This window comes from Hydra viridissima, unplaced genomic scaffold (assembly GCF_058129835.1).
Source record: "Hydra viridissima isolate aposymbiotic clone 2 unplaced genomic scaffold, HvirCarnegie_v1 scaffold_9, whole genome shotgun sequence".
NCBI classification, from domain to species: domain Eukaryota; kingdom Metazoa; phylum Cnidaria; class Hydrozoa; order Anthoathecata; family Hydridae; genus Hydra; species Hydra viridissima.
The window spans coordinates 7,425,755-7,442,222 of NW_028324308.1; the positions used below are offsets into that span (position 1 = coordinate 7,425,755).

At 27.0% G+C, this 16,468-nt stretch overlaps 2 protein-coding genes across 3 annotated transcripts; both read left to right on the plus strand.

Moving 5' to 3' along the window:
* Positions 1-984: 984 nt before the first annotated feature.
* On the plus strand, positions 985-8,229 carry LOC145185656 (IST1 homolog). Of its 2 annotated transcripts, XM_090097477.1 has the most exons (10): positions 985-1,128; positions 2,893-2,969; positions 3,052-3,155; positions 3,305-3,392; positions 3,949-4,032; positions 4,293-4,406; positions 6,049-6,231; positions 6,688-6,753; positions 6,925-6,973; positions 7,802-8,229. In XM_090097477.1, the coding sequence occupies exons 1-10, from the start codon at positions 1,041-1,043 to the stop codon at positions 7,954-7,956; spliced, it is 1,008 nt and encodes a 335-aa protein (XP_089953603.1). In that variant the 5' UTR covers positions 985-1,040; the 3' UTR covers positions 7,957-8,229. The 2 variants fall into 2 exon arrangements, 1 of the variants encoding a protein (XP_089953603.1); XR_016455532.1 differs by lacking the exons at positions 6,049-6,231; positions 6,688-6,753; positions 6,925-6,973; positions 7,802-8,229 and adding an exon at positions 5,719-5,816 and having other exon boundaries at positions 4,293-5,640.
* A 1,181-nt stretch (positions 8,230-9,410) lies between these two features.
* LOC145185483 (uncharacterized) lies at positions 9,411-12,111 on the plus strand. The gene is made up of 2 exons (XM_080061401.2): positions 9,411-9,829; positions 10,383-12,111. Exons 1-2 carry the CDS (start codon positions 9,772-9,774, stop codon positions 10,874-10,876), a joined length of 552 nt encoding a protein of 183 aa, XP_079917527.2. The 5' UTR covers positions 9,411-9,771; the 3' UTR covers positions 10,877-12,111.
* Positions 12,112-16,468: the final 4,357 nt, after the last annotated feature.

Below are 16,468 nucleotides of genomic sequence, written 5' to 3' on the forward strand. Positions count from 1 at the left end.
ATTTTTACTCTGCATTTGTAAGAGAAGACCTTAAATTGTTAGTACAAAGTTTTCTGAACAAAGCTGATAAAAACAGCCAAAACTTTAACAACTTGCCTGATGATGAGTTGTTGAGGTCTTTCTAGACCATCACAAAAAAATGCTACCCCGTTTAGCATGCTAAAACATTTTTAGAAAACGTGCTGCAATGTCATGTGAAAGGTTTCATCTCTATATATGATAAACTACGACGAGTAGTATTAAGTAAGAAATTTTAAAAAAGTTTTGTTTTTTAAATTTCCTAATTATTATAAAGAAACCTTCGAAAAATGTGCCAAACTACATTATGGTAGATATTTAACTTACATTTTTAAAGACACATTGTTGAAATGCATGGTACCTTATCCCCGGTACCTAATCTAGGAGAAACTTTAGTTTGGTTTTCCATTACGTAATTTCAAGTGAGCGCAAGCGCAAATTAAATTTTTTTTTGATTTACAGACTATTTTCTGAGGATATATAACTGATGGGGCAACGCTTTACCTATACAAGTGTCTAACATTATTTTAAATCTCCCATTTTAACTGCTTTTTTTTATCGTTCTCTTTTCCAATTTATATGTGTGTGTATGTATGTATGTATGTATGTATGTATGTATGTATGTATGTATGTATGTATGTATGTATGTATGTATGTATGTATGTATGTATGTATGTATGTATGTATGTATGTATGTATGTATGTATGTATGTATGTATGTATGTATGTATGTATGTATGTATGTATGTATGTATGTATGTATGTATGTATGTATGTATGTATGTATGTATATGTCTATATATATGTATGTATCAATGTATGTTTATATATATATATATATATATATATATATATATATATATATATATATATATATATATATATATATATATATAAATTTCTATGCATATTTAAGATATTTTTAAAACATCTATCTGTTGATATTTTACTTTCATATGTTATTTTTTTAGTTAAAGAATAAGATTTTAGAAACCTGATATTTTGCTCATGTTGACAACAAAATGTTTGCAGCAGGTTTTAATACACAGAAACTGAAGACAAGTCTAAGGCTTTCCATCAACAGATTAAAGCTTATGGAAAAGAAAAAAAGTAATGTGATAAAGTTTTTTAAATTGTAGAGTGCAGATCATATATTTTTCATGATCTGCACTCTACAATTAATAACTTTTACTCTTTAACTTAATTGTCCTCAAATTAAGAGTAATTATAAAAACTACTGCAATAGATTTGAGATTTGAGAAGCCTTCCAGAATAAAAAATGCTTTTTTTATTGTAAGAACACTGAAGTCAATCTATATGTATTACGTTCATTTAAGAAACCACCATCATCTTGATATCTGATTTTTTTAAATGTTCTTACTTAGGAATAAAAAAAAAGTTTGAGTCTTAAAAGAACTATTTTTAAGTTTAATAACAGCCGAACTTTTTAAAAATAGGTAATTTTACTCATACTAAGTTTGTTATACTGTTACTTATACTGATATTAGACATTGATTGAGAATTGTATATCTAAGAGATATATAATTTGGTTAGAACTTTATATTATATCATGTTATATTGCATTTTATTACATAGAATATATTCCTGTAAGTATTGAACCACAAGTTTCATAATAATAATGCTATCTTGCTATTCTTGAATATTTTGTATTTTACTAAGAGTTATGTCAGTTGTTTTGTTCTAAAGAAAATGAGGCAGTTTCATTAAATATCAATGCTGTACTTTTTAAACCTCCCTCCCTCCTCCCACATGTTTGTATTTAGATTTTTAAGAATGAACTAGAATTTTTTCAGATATTATATATACAAAGATTTAAACAGTTATAGCTCAATTTAAAGATAATAGCATGGCTTTAAGAAACTGTACTTTAAAGTTTTTAATATAAGCTATTTGTAATAACAGACTACCAGTGTATATAAGTGTATGAAATAAAGCTAAAGATTTTCACCAGAAACTTAAAATAAAAGGATTAATTCCCTTATAAATAATTTGACATGGAGCTTAGTTTCATTGGTTATTAGAAGACTGTACTGATTTTTCTGAAGCTCAGTGTCTAAGTTCATGGTATGCAAGTATGACAATCATTAATGTTTAGGTAATTTTTATAAGGTAGACCTAATAAAAAAAAAACAAAAAAAGACATTGATATATGTAATAGTAGAGTATAAAAATCTGCTCCATTGAAATTTTTTATTAACATCAAGTAAAGCATAGTGAAGGGTTTAAACTAGAAAGGGTTTCTTTTTTAAGATTAGGTTTATCACTTCTTCCATAGGAGTCTTCATGTATTTCTCTTTTTTTCAAGTATTACTCAGGTACAATGATAGACAATTTATAAACATGAAATTAAAATGTTTTTTGATGTCTATTTTAATATTGTTTCTAATAAATCATTTGGATTTTTCTCACTGTTCCAGTCATGGTTGCTTTTTGTATATTTCTAACAAGATTTTTTTACTAAAACTTTGTGAAAGCAATGTTGGAAAAATCTTATCAAAATTATCTTTAATCAAGAAAGAGTATAAGGTCTTGCTGTTATTTCATTTGTAAATATTTTGATAAATTTGTTTCTGCAAATTATCTTGCTTTTAAAATAATCTTGCTTTAAAAATAATCTTGCATTAAAAAGAACTTCTTGAATTTATTTTAAACAATTATTTTTTTGGGATGGTTGTTTCAATTCTTAATGAGTTTTTAACTTGCTACTGTTATCTTTTTAAAAACAAAAGTGATTTAACTTAGTTAGGGTTTTATAGAAAGGATGCCATTGTTTAAAAAATAATAAATCAGTAAAAATTGTAAAAAAATTTAGTATTAACAAATTTTATCACTAAATAACTTTTATTTATTTAGCTGAAATGGCAATGAAGGCAAGAAAGGAAATTTCTGATTTTTTGCAGATGAATAAATATGACAGAGCTCGAATAAGAGTAAGAGAAATTTTGGGTTTTTATTTCTCTCATTTTTTTGTTTGTTTTTGTTTTGCTTTTTACAAAAACACTTTTTCTTCAGGTTGAGCATATTATTCGTGAGGATTACTTAGTTGAAGCAATGGAGCTTATTGAGATGTACTGTGATTTATTGTTGGCAAGATTTGGGCTTATTGAAACAATGAAGTGAATAGTATTTGTTTTTCTGATTTATTTTCATAAATCAATGAGTATGAATTTTTTTTTATCTGGGGAAAAATAAAGCTATTTATCTATTTTTGTACCAAATCAAAATTCATATTGAAACTTTTGAAAGTTTTTTGAATTTGTTTCAGATTCTGTGATGAAGGTTTAGTGGAAGCTGTATCAACAATTATGTGGGCAGCACCTCGTCTTACTGCTGATTGTCAAGAGCTTAAGACAGTACATATTCTGTTACTTAAACTACACATTTTATTAATTATGTGTATAGCATTAAACATCTTTGTTAAACAATTTCAATAAACCCATAAGAAAACTTCTTTTAGAATAGTTGGGACTGATAATCTAACATCCAATCAATATCATTAAATATAGTTAGTTATTTTAAGTAACTTTATGCAACAATACATTCAACATAATAAAATTTACCAGAGAATGATTTGTTATAAAGTATTAGCATTTAGTGATTAAGAATCTTATGGGTATTTTGTATTGTTGCTTTATGTTGTCTGAATTTTTCTTTTTAGTTATTCACTTCAGTTCAAAATATTCTACATAAAAAAGTTTAATAAGAATATGATAAGAATATAAAGCTTGTGAAACGATATTCTGTGTTGTAGTTTTTGTTATTATTTAAATCACATAATATAGATATGATGGGGTTTTACAGCATTACCATTTATTTCATGAGGAAGTTTTAGAACAGTGACATTTTTAACAAAAAATTATCAACAATTTAATTGAAATATGTAAAGCTTTTAAAAATAACTTTGTTCAGGTTTCTGAACAACTGGCACTGAAATATGGTAAAGAATTTGGTCAGCAAGCACGATCCAATACAAACAATACAGTTAATGAAAGAGTAAGATTTGAATAATGTAATATGATTTAATTAACATTTTGATGTTACGCAAAATTGCAGTTTTTTAATTAGAATAAAATTGTACTTTTTTAATTAGCATAAAATTACATTATTTAAACTAGAATAAAATTGTAGTTTAATTTGACACTTCATGAAAAATATATTTTTCATGCAAGGCTGTGTAAAAAAAGATTTTTTTCTGAAAATTTTTTTTTTCTCAAAAACTATATTGTTCTAGACATTTTGGTTGCTTATTTTAGCTCATACACAAATTGAGTCCTGATCCACCACATAAAATTTTAGTTGAAAGATATCTTATTGAAATTGCAAGAAACTATAATGTTAGTTTTGAACCAGATCCGGATATTATGTCGGTATGTTTGTTGAAATATTTTGTATTTCTCATATTTCAACTACTTATTTATTGTTGGCATTTCAGATATTACCTCTTGAACCTCAAATAATATTTTTATTAATTATTAATTCAATTTTGTGAGCCAACTTATTTTAAATTCATATTTTAAACAAGGTTTTTTTTTATTTTTAATTTTTTTAAAATTAAACTATGTATTGTTTTTTGAGTGCTAAGGCAAGAGCAAGAGGACCTTACACTGTTCACAAGTTTTTTCTGCAATAAAATGAGGAAATTTTGACCCCTAAACCCTCCCTCCCCCACTTACATATAGCACTGAATGTTTTATAAAGTGATTGGAAGGTCAACTTTTTTTGATAAACTGATTGCTCAATCTTAGCTAAGGTATATTTTTTGACAACAATTTTTTTAAAAGCTGTTTGATTTTAGTTAAAATTGCAATGATGGAATAGGTAAAATTCAAAACATCACTATCCAGCTCATAATAACAAAGTTTGTTGCAAATAAATAATCCAGCTCATAATTACAAGTGATCAAGTTTATTGCAAATAATGACCATTTTTTATGCTTTTGAGGTATAACTGATTATCAAGTAACACTTATTACTCAGAAATTAAAACTGTTATAAATGTGTTATCAAACATGAAAAACTTTCTTTTATGTCTGATACCACATTTATCAGAGTTTTAATTTCTGAGGAAAGAAAACTTTTAAAAATGTTTAGCAAACTAGTTATAATGAATTCTAGTTTGATGGTGAAGCTGGCTAAGGCATTAAATTTTTTTTTGTCTATCCATGGTTTGGCTGTGAGAGCTGTACAGGTAGGATTTGCTCAAAGTCTTGCTACCTGCTTAAGTCAACTAATATGTCTGCTGATGCAATTATGCAGTTCTGTAGCATCTCTATGTTAGTGTATTTTAATTGATTTGTCTTCATATTGCACAAAGCTACTCCTACTAACTCAGCCCTACTAACTCAGCCTGTTAATTGAAGTTACTGCACTTAAGTTTTTAAAAGTTGGCCCTATACATTTTTAATGATGAAATCTTCTAGCCTTGATATTTTAATTTTTAGATTTAATTAGATTAGGTATATTCTTTTAACCATAGAAACAGTTTTCCTTAATTCGTAAAACATTTGCTTTAATTGTTAATAAGAAATATGATCTAGACAGATATCTCTCCCTTTTAATTTAATATTACGATTTAAATTATTTTATTGACAATATGGTAATGGTAAATTTTCATTTTAACAATTTTAAATTGTTAAAAACAATTTAAAATTGTTAAAATGAAAATTTAATTGGATATAAGGAATAAAAACAAAATTAAATTTTCATTTAAACATTTCCTGAAAAAATAGTTTACACCAAACTTTTAAAATGTTAATATGCAAAAGGAAAAAGAAGAAATTTTATTGTGCCAGTAATATTAACATTATTCAAGACTATTTGTCATAGTAGAAGTTTTCATTGATGGATTTAATAGATTTTGTTTGCTTTTGTAAGCAAAACTTTAAAATTTATTGTTAGATATTAAAATGTCAATAAATTTGTATGCTTAGCCATAAAAGATATTTTAAAATTCTACTACTCCTCAAAAGTTATAACTGAAGTTTAATATATTACAATATATCTTTTTTAGAGTGAGAGCATTCCATCTATAAATTCAAAAGAGTTTGAAGCAATTGGTGCTGGGGTTGTTGAAATTGGATTTAATCATTACAATCCGCCTCCACCTGCAGACTTCACAATTCCTCCAGGAGGTGGGTCAAATATTGGGCGAGGAAGTGTCACTCCAGGAACAGTTCCTTATCCACCAAATCCAGTAAGTTTTGAACTTTAAATAAAAAGTTTTTAAATCTTTTGTAACTTTATAATAGTTTTTTCTCCTTATTTACATGCTTTCTGATAGTTTACTGCTATTACAGTTTTTATCCAGAAGTCTATTTTTACTTAAGCACTTACTATTTTTACATTTAAACCAAGTTGTTTTCCCTATAATAATTTTGTATTTTACAATTTAAAAATCTCTAAGGTTTATTTATGATTTATGGAAGTGGTATTGGTTTATATAATGGTAAAGCTTAATAAAAATAATTCATAAAATTTAATTAAAATTCATATTAATCTAATCATGTCAGCTAAGCATTCTTATATATAAAAAAAAAAAAACCATTAAAGATAAGTTGATTTCCAGATAACTCTGGCTTTTCCAGGTAATTGCTCTGCTGGTTTTTTGAGTTAAGTTCTTGGCACTTGACTTTAAATTTGTTTATTTTAGATATCCTCTTACCCTCCTGATATCCCTCCATATACAGAGAGAAATCCTTATCCACCAGCTGGCAATGTATGTATCTTTTTTTAAAGTGATAATGATATTATAATGATGTTAATTTTTATATTCAAAACCTACTTTTCTCAATATTGTTCACCCGAGATTCGAATCTTACTCTGGTTCATCAAAGATTTCTTTGTCTTTTTTAAAGTTGTTAGTATAAATCTCTTTCTATTATTTAAGGTACCTGGTTATGCTCCTCCTTATACTGGTCCTGGCACAGCATCTAATAGTAAGTTGTTTTTTTTTTTAGTTAGAATAAGCCTCTTAGAGAACCTTCTCTATATGTTTATACATTTCTTTTTTCTTTGAATGGAATAGTAAATGAATCATTTATTCCTCTAACATTTCTTGATTCATTTTAATTTTTCAGAAGTGAGAAGCATTCATTATCATGGTTATTACTGTTGTTGGTGAAATAATATTTAAATGTATTAGCAATAATGTTATTTTAAAATATTAGCAATCATAATATTTTAAAATATTAGCCGTAATAATAATTTGCTGTACTTTCTTTTTTCTAGTTTGCTTAATACGTCATTTAATGAAAATTATTTTACGATTGAGAATATTAGAAATATTTTGGGATTAAGACTATTAGAAATATTTATTATCATGCCTTGAAATCCTCGAATGTTTGAGATCAAAACAATGATAAATTATTAATACTACGTTTCTTGTTCAAAGAATTTTGATTTTGCAATTTAATCATAAATATTTGCTAGAGTTAAACATGATTCAAACAGGCGCTCAAACATTTAAGTGTTTTTAAAATTTACAAATAAAGCATCCTCCACTGTTTTCATTAACACTTCATAATGTGCATAACGGTATTATGTTATAACAGGGTCGTTAACGAGATGAATGACTTTATCTTGTTATCAGCCCTGTTATATAACATCAGATAAATGAACTTATGTTTGTCAACCCTGTTATAATGCTCACAAATTTCTACTTAATATTGACGCTGCCAACCAAATGATTTTATTGCAATGCGAGGTAAAGCTTTTTTTTTAAGCATAAAACAGAGTTATGCTCTAACCTTGTGTGATTTGTTTAGAAAGTTCTGGTCTATCGTCAGTTGGCTATAGTAGCATACCGAATCTTCCAGATATACCTCGCGGAAATCTTCCTGGTAACCAAAGCTTTAATAGCGATGACGTAGATTATGATGATTTATCAAAAAGATTTGAAGAATTAAGGAAGAAGAAATAAAGAAAAAAAAAAAAAACTAAATATCAGCTGTTTTTTTTTGCTTAACGTATATTTACTTGAGCTGCCAGCTAAAATTAGTATTTGCATATATGCTTTATATGTTTTTACTATAATTGTTTAAGTATAAAGTATACGATTAAGGATGTCCTTTTTTTTAAATTCGTGTAAATAAATCTTCGAAGTTTTGTTCATCTATCGTCACTGTAAATAAAGCAAAATATATTTTCGGCTTTTATACGTTTTTGATGTGTGAATTTTATATTTAAATTTATGTATCTGCAGCTGTCTATTTCTTTGAGTTGAGACGTCCTTTTTTTTATTAATACATTCCCATTTCATTATTTCAAAGCGTCTGGTAACAGTAAATAACTCATTATTTGGATTTGTTTTTTAAACTTATGGTATATTCTTTACAAAAAATTAAGCTTTAAGTTATCAGTCTTGGGTATTAATCGTTAAAAGGATTTTTATCTTGTAGAGAAGAAGTTGTTTATTACTTTGTTTATCTTATTTACAGCAAATTGGTCAAAAAGACTCCGAAAGATAAAAAAACCCGCTCGCCGGTCCCTCTGAGCTTTATTGCGTTGCATTACGTTGCACTTCCGAAGCTGTCTACTCAAAATAACAAATCATTTTCGGCATACAGTTGATTTTTCGTATAAATTTGGAGAGACTAAATATTTTCTATTTTTAAATGGCGACTGATATGTTCTATATACCAAATATATGAAACATTTGTTCTCCTATCATCTGCGCCTTTTCTATAATTAATTTTCATGTGAAAGTTTTTTATGTAGTGACATCTGGACTTAATGGTGTAGTATTATTAAATTTTATATAAATCGAATCAACATGATATTTAGTGATTTATTCAGTTTTTTTTAATGCTTAATTCAAAGTAAAAATAAAGGGGAATAAAGATAATGATTTTCGTTTCTAGACGAAATTTGTAGCTACCACCCCTTACTACTTAAGCACGGATCTTATTACTTAAGCACGGATCTTATTAGTTAAGCAGGGATCTTATTACTTAAGCACGGATCTGATTTTGAAATTGGCATTTTTCATTTGTTTCAAAATTTGTTTTGGTTAAAGCAGCCTTTAATTACAAAGAGAACATAGCAGCATTTAATTATGCATAGAACTTTGATGTAAATATTTTTAAAAATCGATACTGTGAAAAGGAGTGTTTTTCTTCTTCAGTTTTTCTTCAGCTTCCATCTTCATAACAAAAGATAAAACAATCAAAACGCCTAAACAACTCGCTTTACACATTTTTATAAATGTGGGAAGAGTTTATTGTAAAAAAAAAAAAAAAAAACTAGAAGATTAATTAATTTTGAGCACAAACCTAAATAGACAAAACCATGAGATAGCCAATCACAATTGTTTTCTTTTCATAATAATTCTTACCAGGTCTCTAGCTAGTAACAGGTTGAGCCCACGTGCTTTTTATAACACAAAAGGTAATCTCAGCAAAAGCCGAAATGCATATGAAATACGTTTATGGTGTTTTATTAGTGCTGTTTATTATTTTTTAAAAAGCTATTGTCTTTTGAGGCATCAAAATTAAAGCAAATTTAATTGAGCGGAACTAATCGAGTAAACCGTTTAATAAAAGTTCTGGAGGTGACGTTGTTAAAAAACAAAAGATATTTTAAAGTCACGTTTATACAAAAAAATCGCTTAATTTGAAGATATTAGGCTCAAACAATTTTCAGTTTTACTCTAACAAATCATCGATTTTACTACAAAGAAACGTTATAAGTAAATAAGTAACTTATTTTTCTAAATATTGCACGTAGAAATATTGGTATGGCAGATGACGATCGGATTGTCGCTGATGCGACAAATTTTTTATACTTCGTAAAAGGTAAACTTCATATTTATGCTGAATTTTTCTCTTTTGCGTTTGTTGACCTGTTCTTGACTCTTCGTTGTACAAACGTGTGCTTTTAGCGTTCTCTTAGTATTTTTAAAAATTATTTTTTAAAAACGAAAGTTTTAACTGAATTTTTTTCAACATATTTATTAGTCAGTATATTTATGAAACAAAAATATCTAAAAACATAATTAATGTCCTAAAGCTTTTTGTCAAGTTAATCGAGTTCAATCCGGAGTGAAATTCGCTTTTAACAGCTTATCTGATTTCTCTTATGTTATTCTTGTTATGTTGCGATTTCCCTTTAAACATTATTTGCTGATGCGATTTCTCATTCACTATTTTCCTGTGTTTTTTTTGTTTTGTGTTTTTTTTTTTTAATTATTATTATCGTATTCTCTTTTCTAATCAATGAGTTTTGTAAAGAGAGGTTTTATTGTTTTTATTTCAAAAGCTTTAAATTTCCATCAAAAAGGAATAAATAATTAAACGAAACGATTGCGGAATATTATGAAGATCTTAACTAATGTGGTTTAATTTTTAGAACTCTCAGTTAATCTCCCGCCTGATGTTCGTCACGTGAAACCACAACCTTATTATGATAGCGACACCGAAAGTTCTGACTCAGGCATAATTCTTAATAAAGGTGCGGGAAACTCAGGAGAAGCGCGTCGCTTTGAATGTCCAACATGTGGAAAGTTTTTTAAAAGAAGATCCAGTTTGTCAACACATAAACTGATTCATTTAAATGTGAAACCCTTTACGTGTACAGTATGTTCAAAAGATTTTTTACGACGTTCGGACCTGAAAAAACACTCCCTTATGCACAGTGGTAAAAAACCACACGAATGCCCAGAATGCAAAAAAGTATTCTCCCAATCTTCTAATATGCTCACTCATATGCGTCGTCATTCTGGTGTACGGCCTTTTTCTTGTAGCATTTGTGGTAATGCCTTTTATAGAAAAGTTGATGTCAGACGTCATCAAATCCGCCATCAAAAAGACAATACCTTTGGCATTGGGGATAACATAGCCTAGTTTCCAGCGGAGAGTTGTATATGAAATTTACTCAATATCTTGAACTATTTCCGTCCTGTGAAATATATTCACATTTAGAAGTTACAAATTTAAATTTATATTAAAAAAAAGAGAACAATTATTCATTGCGAATAAGTTGAAAAACCTTTTTACATGTTGGCGGTTTTCATGCATTGATCCTCTACGCAAAATTAAATTTAAGAAATAGAGATTGCTAGCATTTAAATAATGGTAAAAGAAATTATAATTTGATGAATACTGGTGCTTAATTCCAAACTGAAAAAACTTATGAGTGAATGCAATGGCTCAAAATTGAATTGATCGTTTCAATGAAATTGATGTAACTTATCTTTTATTCTTCTCACTCCAAAACTCTTAAGTACATTAGACCAAAGAGAGACTTATTTTCTCACAGTTGAAAAAGAAAAAAACAGTTCAAAGATTGATATCAAGCTAGCAGGGTTTCTTAACTAAAATCTTGATTCCTTCAACCAGGCTTTCGTTGCAAAAAAAAATTAAGAGCGTATTATATGATCAGATGAAAACACTTTAAAATCAAGTTGATTTAAATTCCCAGTATATTTAAAACAAAATGGAAAAAATCTGGAATAAGTTTAATTTTTCTGTACATATAAAAGTGGCGATAAAAATCTCATAAACTAAAATAAAACGCGATTAAAAGAAAACGCAAGTCTCCTCTTTTGCAAAAAAAAAAAATCGCGTTCGCCAAGTAGAAATATCTTTTTTTTTTTCTTTTTTTCTTTGTCATATCAGGAAGCTTTTTCATCCCGGATATCATTAATTCATACAAATTTTGTTTTGTAAAGAGTTGATCTGATTTACGTTGTTGTTTTCTTTTGTAGCATATGTTAATAAATATACGAAATGTGTTACTGAAAAAAAAAGCTAGCTCAATTTTCAGTCAGTAATTCTCAAAAATTAATTCAATCGAAAGCACAAACAATATCGGACCATTATCTTCATACAGCTTTTAGTCATTAAAATTTGTTATGAGTGTAACAACTCAAACAGTGTAAAGTTTTGGTTGCAATGTAGACTAACTTAAATTTCAAACCGATGTGAGTTTTTTCTATAAAGTACAAAATATAGGGTTCCATTAAAATCCTGCTCAGTTTTATACAAGCTTTAACGATTGTCATCAGCTGTTTAACTGTTTGAGATGAACTTTGTAACTGTTTATTTAATATTACACTACAATTATATTTTAGTTTTTATATTGAGCTTTTTCTTCAAAGTGTTCATATTTACCCAACGTATTTTACTATTATTAACCATATAAAGACTTAGAAAAAATGTGTAACGGTCATTTAGTGATTTATAGTAAAGATTATCAGATTGATATCAGGCGGACACAATTCAACTTTAAAATACAACCTAGATACTTTTTTCTCTTTAATAACTATCTAAAATGTCAAGTCCAGGTAGGAGTTATAAAACTACAGTAGTTAGGTTGACATTCTGCTTATAAAAACCTTTTAAAACTACTTATTAAACAATTTATTTGTTTTGAAAGTAATGTCGTTGAAAGAAAGTGTTCAAGAGCCAAATGATGTCATTTTTAATAAAAAAAAATTTATTTAAAATATGCATAATTTCCTCTAAAAGATGTTTGCCCTCTTAATCTCTCCTCCGCCCCGCCCCCCCACCATCTCAAAAATCAAAACAGCTGCTAAAGGTTTTAAAACAACATAAGCCCTACTCTTCTGGAAATAACCACGCGATTATCTGTTTATGAATTATCCTAACTCTTTCAGTATTACCGCGAAATACAAAATCTCTATTTTCATATAGATAACATGAGAACTATACCACCACAAACTTCCCAAATCAATACAAGCTAGTTTAGCATAAATCGATGTGTATGCTTACAACTTCATACTAGCTTGACATAATACAATGTTTATGTTAAGAAATTTATCATTCTGAAATATACAAAAATGACAATGACGTACCTTCCAACATGTAGTATCAACCTATGAAAATCTTTATAAACATTCAACCAATCACAAGTATTCCCTTTTATTTGAATATTAACAACAAGTTTGGCTAAAAGTGAATTTACTAATATCTTTTATTTTTCATTTTTGTGTTTAAATTTATTATGCAGGTATGTTATACTTATACTATAGATATAATGTATATACTGGTGGTCTAAAAAAAGTCCAATATCATGCTTGCAATATTTTGCCAAACATTCTTTTAGTTTATATTTAGTTTGTGTGTGTGTATTTGGTAAACTTTTATCTTAAACACTTAAAAGGAATTCCAAAATATATACTACAATAACTGTAGTTTTCTTATTATGTAAATACACATGAAATTTTTACTTTTATGTCTTAATTCTAAAATCTAAAAGTTAACAAGAATGTTTAAAATGGAAAGAAAAATTTATTCTTTAAAAACCAAGTAAAATTAAGTTAAGAAATTAAAAACCAAATAAAATTAACCAAATAAAATTAAGTTAAGAAGAAATTTTTTGTATACAAGTAAGTGTATTTCAAGGGAAGATTGTACATTAAATTTGCATATTGGACTTAACAAATCAGTTATTCATGATTAATTCCCACTGAAAAAAAATTATTTTTTTCTAAAAGTATAATCTAATCTTAAAGTTTTTTTCTTTCAATTGATTTCATTTTGATGCAAAAAATGTTGATGTAAAGTTAAGCTGTCCTTCAAAACTATTTTCTTATTTGAAATGATTAAATATATCTTGAATTTGATTTGTGATGTATGTGTTAGTATATTGTCATAATGGTGGTATCTTATTATGTCTACTGATGCAAAAAAAAAAAAATGAAAAATTGAAACAAAATTGCTTTTTCTGAAGAATTCATTTTTTCCCTATTGATTTAAATATTTATTACATGAAATTGATAGGAAATTGAAACTGGTTTATAAACTTTTTTTTTTTTACTGGGCTGTAAAGTATAAATGAGATGCATAAAATTTTAATGGCTATGTTAGAACTTTTTAAAAAAAAATAGGTTTGTACATTTGGTAATTCTGGCTCTTAGTCTGAATCTGACAACATATGTTCTTTACCAAAATCAGATTTAATTTATTTAACTGATGAGTGGTGGTCCTATCTCTTTCTCCCTAGAAGTTGATTCTTATCTACTATCTAATGTCTTTTACATTAAAATATATGTATCTCAGATTTCAAGACAAAAAATTTTTAGTAATCCAATATAATTTCGAAAGAGTTTTGGGATTCTATACTAGTCTTACAGAGCTTCTTAAAGATTCATGTAGAACTTGAAAACACTTTTGAAACTGAACTTTTTTGTCCTGGAGTAGTTCATAGACAACTCTTACTAGATAACTCATTATCACCACACCAAATTATTTTGTATTTGTTCTCAGCTTTGAATGACTTAAGTATTTAAATACTTAAATTTAATGCATATATCTTACTTGAAACAACTTAAAATCTGTTTGTTCTAATTCCTTTTTTAACCAATTCTGTGGAACAGAAAATACAATTGTTTTTCATTTTGCAACTCCACTAATGTCACAATTTTTTTTTTTCCAATTTGATATTTTCAAATGTTTATTTAACTTCATATGATATGCTTCAGATGCAGGGTGTTTCTTGTTTTTTTTTTAACTACATTTTTAATTAATTTTCATAACTTGACATTCTTAAATTCATAAAATACTTAGGATGTCATTGTTTTGAAAAATGGTAAAGTATAAGTAATAAAATTTAAATTATCCAAATTGTGAAAAATAAAATAAAAATCAATCTAAATTATTTTTACAATACCAATAGATTATTCCCTTACTCTTTTTAAAAAAAGGTTACCTGAACCATTAAAAAAATATTCAGAATTAAAATATTATTAAATCTAAATTTCTTAAAAATTAAAAAAGATGATAGCATCAGCATTTTTTATTTTGAATGCATTTCATTAATTTTATGTGAGATATCAAAACTCTACTTGTTTATGTTAATTTTGAAATATTCTTAAAGTATTTGTTTTAATTTATTAGTTCTTGTCTCCAAAATGTATGCAAATACCTGTCCTAATTTTCTAGTATAAACAGAGAATTAGAGAAAGATAAAGTTAAAAAAAAAATTTTTTTCTTCTGAAATTGCTTGTAGTCAGGGATTGAAATGTTTTGGTATTTTATAATTTTTGTAAAGTTAAAAAATCATCAAGGCTTGTTTTTGAGATTTTAATACCTTTTTTTTTGGGGGGGGGGGGGATGTGGGGTGTGTGTGCTGATATTTGACAGGAAATGTTTCTTCGCCTGAATATTTTGCATTTTAATTATTGATACTGGTACAGATTTTGGTATAAATATGCTGCAACATTAAAGTTAAGCAAACATCTTAATCTGATTTTTCAAGAGACTGTTATTGTGTTAAAGTGGCCTTGAGAACTAACCAACCAATTTCTTTGGATTGGTTAAAGGTGTAGGTTTTTCATACTCTAAAAAGGACAAACTTTATTACTTTATCTTTAAAATGTTGAACAGTTCTTACCAATTAGATGTAGAAGTATAAAGTTTTTGAAAATTAGTTTTATATTTTTGATAAGTACCTAGGAGTATAAAGATTCTAGTTTGCAGTTTCTAGGTTCAGTTTGTTTATCTGTTTGCATTATTTTGCATTTATTTTGTAGAGTATGGCATTATTTTGTAGAGTATGGCATTATTTTGTAGAGTATGGCATTTATTTGTAGAGTATGGCATTAGGCAAAGTGTTTCTTTTGGAACAATTCACAATTTCATTTGTAAGTGAGTCAGTTGTCATAAAGTAACTTGTAATACATGTTCTTCCATGCTTCTATTAAAAATAGGCAAAATTATATTTGTCTTCTTTTTTAAACTATATCTAAGTAAAATTCTGAATTCAATCATTTTTTATTGTGATTTAAGTCTGAGATTTGTTCCTTTATCATACAAAAATATAAAAATCTCTAATTTAACTCAGAGTAATTTGAGTGTTGGTTGTGGAAATAATGTTTAAGAAAGGAATTACAGGTCATGTTTATGAAACAGCAAACCATGAGGTTAATTTCATTGCTCAAAATTTTGGTTAATTAGTTTGTGAAATATCAATCTTACACTCCTGAATAATATCCTGTCCTTAAATACCATCCAATCTCATTGCTCCTACCCTATCCCAATCTAAAATGTTAGTAAATATCATCTATCAGTTTATATGACTAATATAAAATATATTTATCAGTTTATATGACTAATATAAAATATATCTATCAGTTTATATGGCTAATGAATAATAGTGCAAATTTTAAGGGTTATGATTTTCTAAATAGTAATGCAGTAATTTTTTTAAGTGCTTTTTATATTAAGATTGTATGTATAGTTTTAATTTATTTATGATTTTTTATGTACGTTAGATAAACATTTATTAAGAACAATCTGTTTATGGTTCCTTTAAACCACTAGAGTTAAAGCGTTTGTAAAATGACAAGATATAAAAAGGTTCTTGTTTTATTCTTGATCTAATAATATATTATCCATAGTTATGTTTAAAATAGTTTTCCTACTTCACAAGTAATAAATATCATTTTAACATAATTGTCAATTGGCTGTTTT

Excerpts from the sequence above, each read along its gene's own strand:
- LOC145185656 (XM_090097477.1), top strand. The coding sequence starts at position 1,041 with ATGTTTGCAGCAGGTTTTAATACACAGAAACTGAAGACAAGTCTAAGG. Across the intron at positions 3,156-3,304 it reads GGGCTTATTGAAACAATGAA|ATTCTGTGATGAAGGTTTAG; the intron begins GTGAATAGTATT and ends AATTTGTTTCAG. Across the intron at positions 4,033-4,292 it reads ACAATACAGTTAATGAAAGA|CTCATACACAAATTGAGTCC; the intron begins GTAAGATTTGAA and ends TGCTTATTTTAG.
- LOC145185483 (XM_080061401.2), top strand. The coding sequence starts at position 9,772 with ATGGCAGATGACGATCGGATTGTCGCTGATGCGACAAATTTTTTATAC. Across the intron at positions 9,830-10,382 it reads TTTTTTATACTTCGTAAAAG|AACTCTCAGTTAATCTCCCG; the intron begins GTAAACTTCATA and ends TTTAATTTTTAG.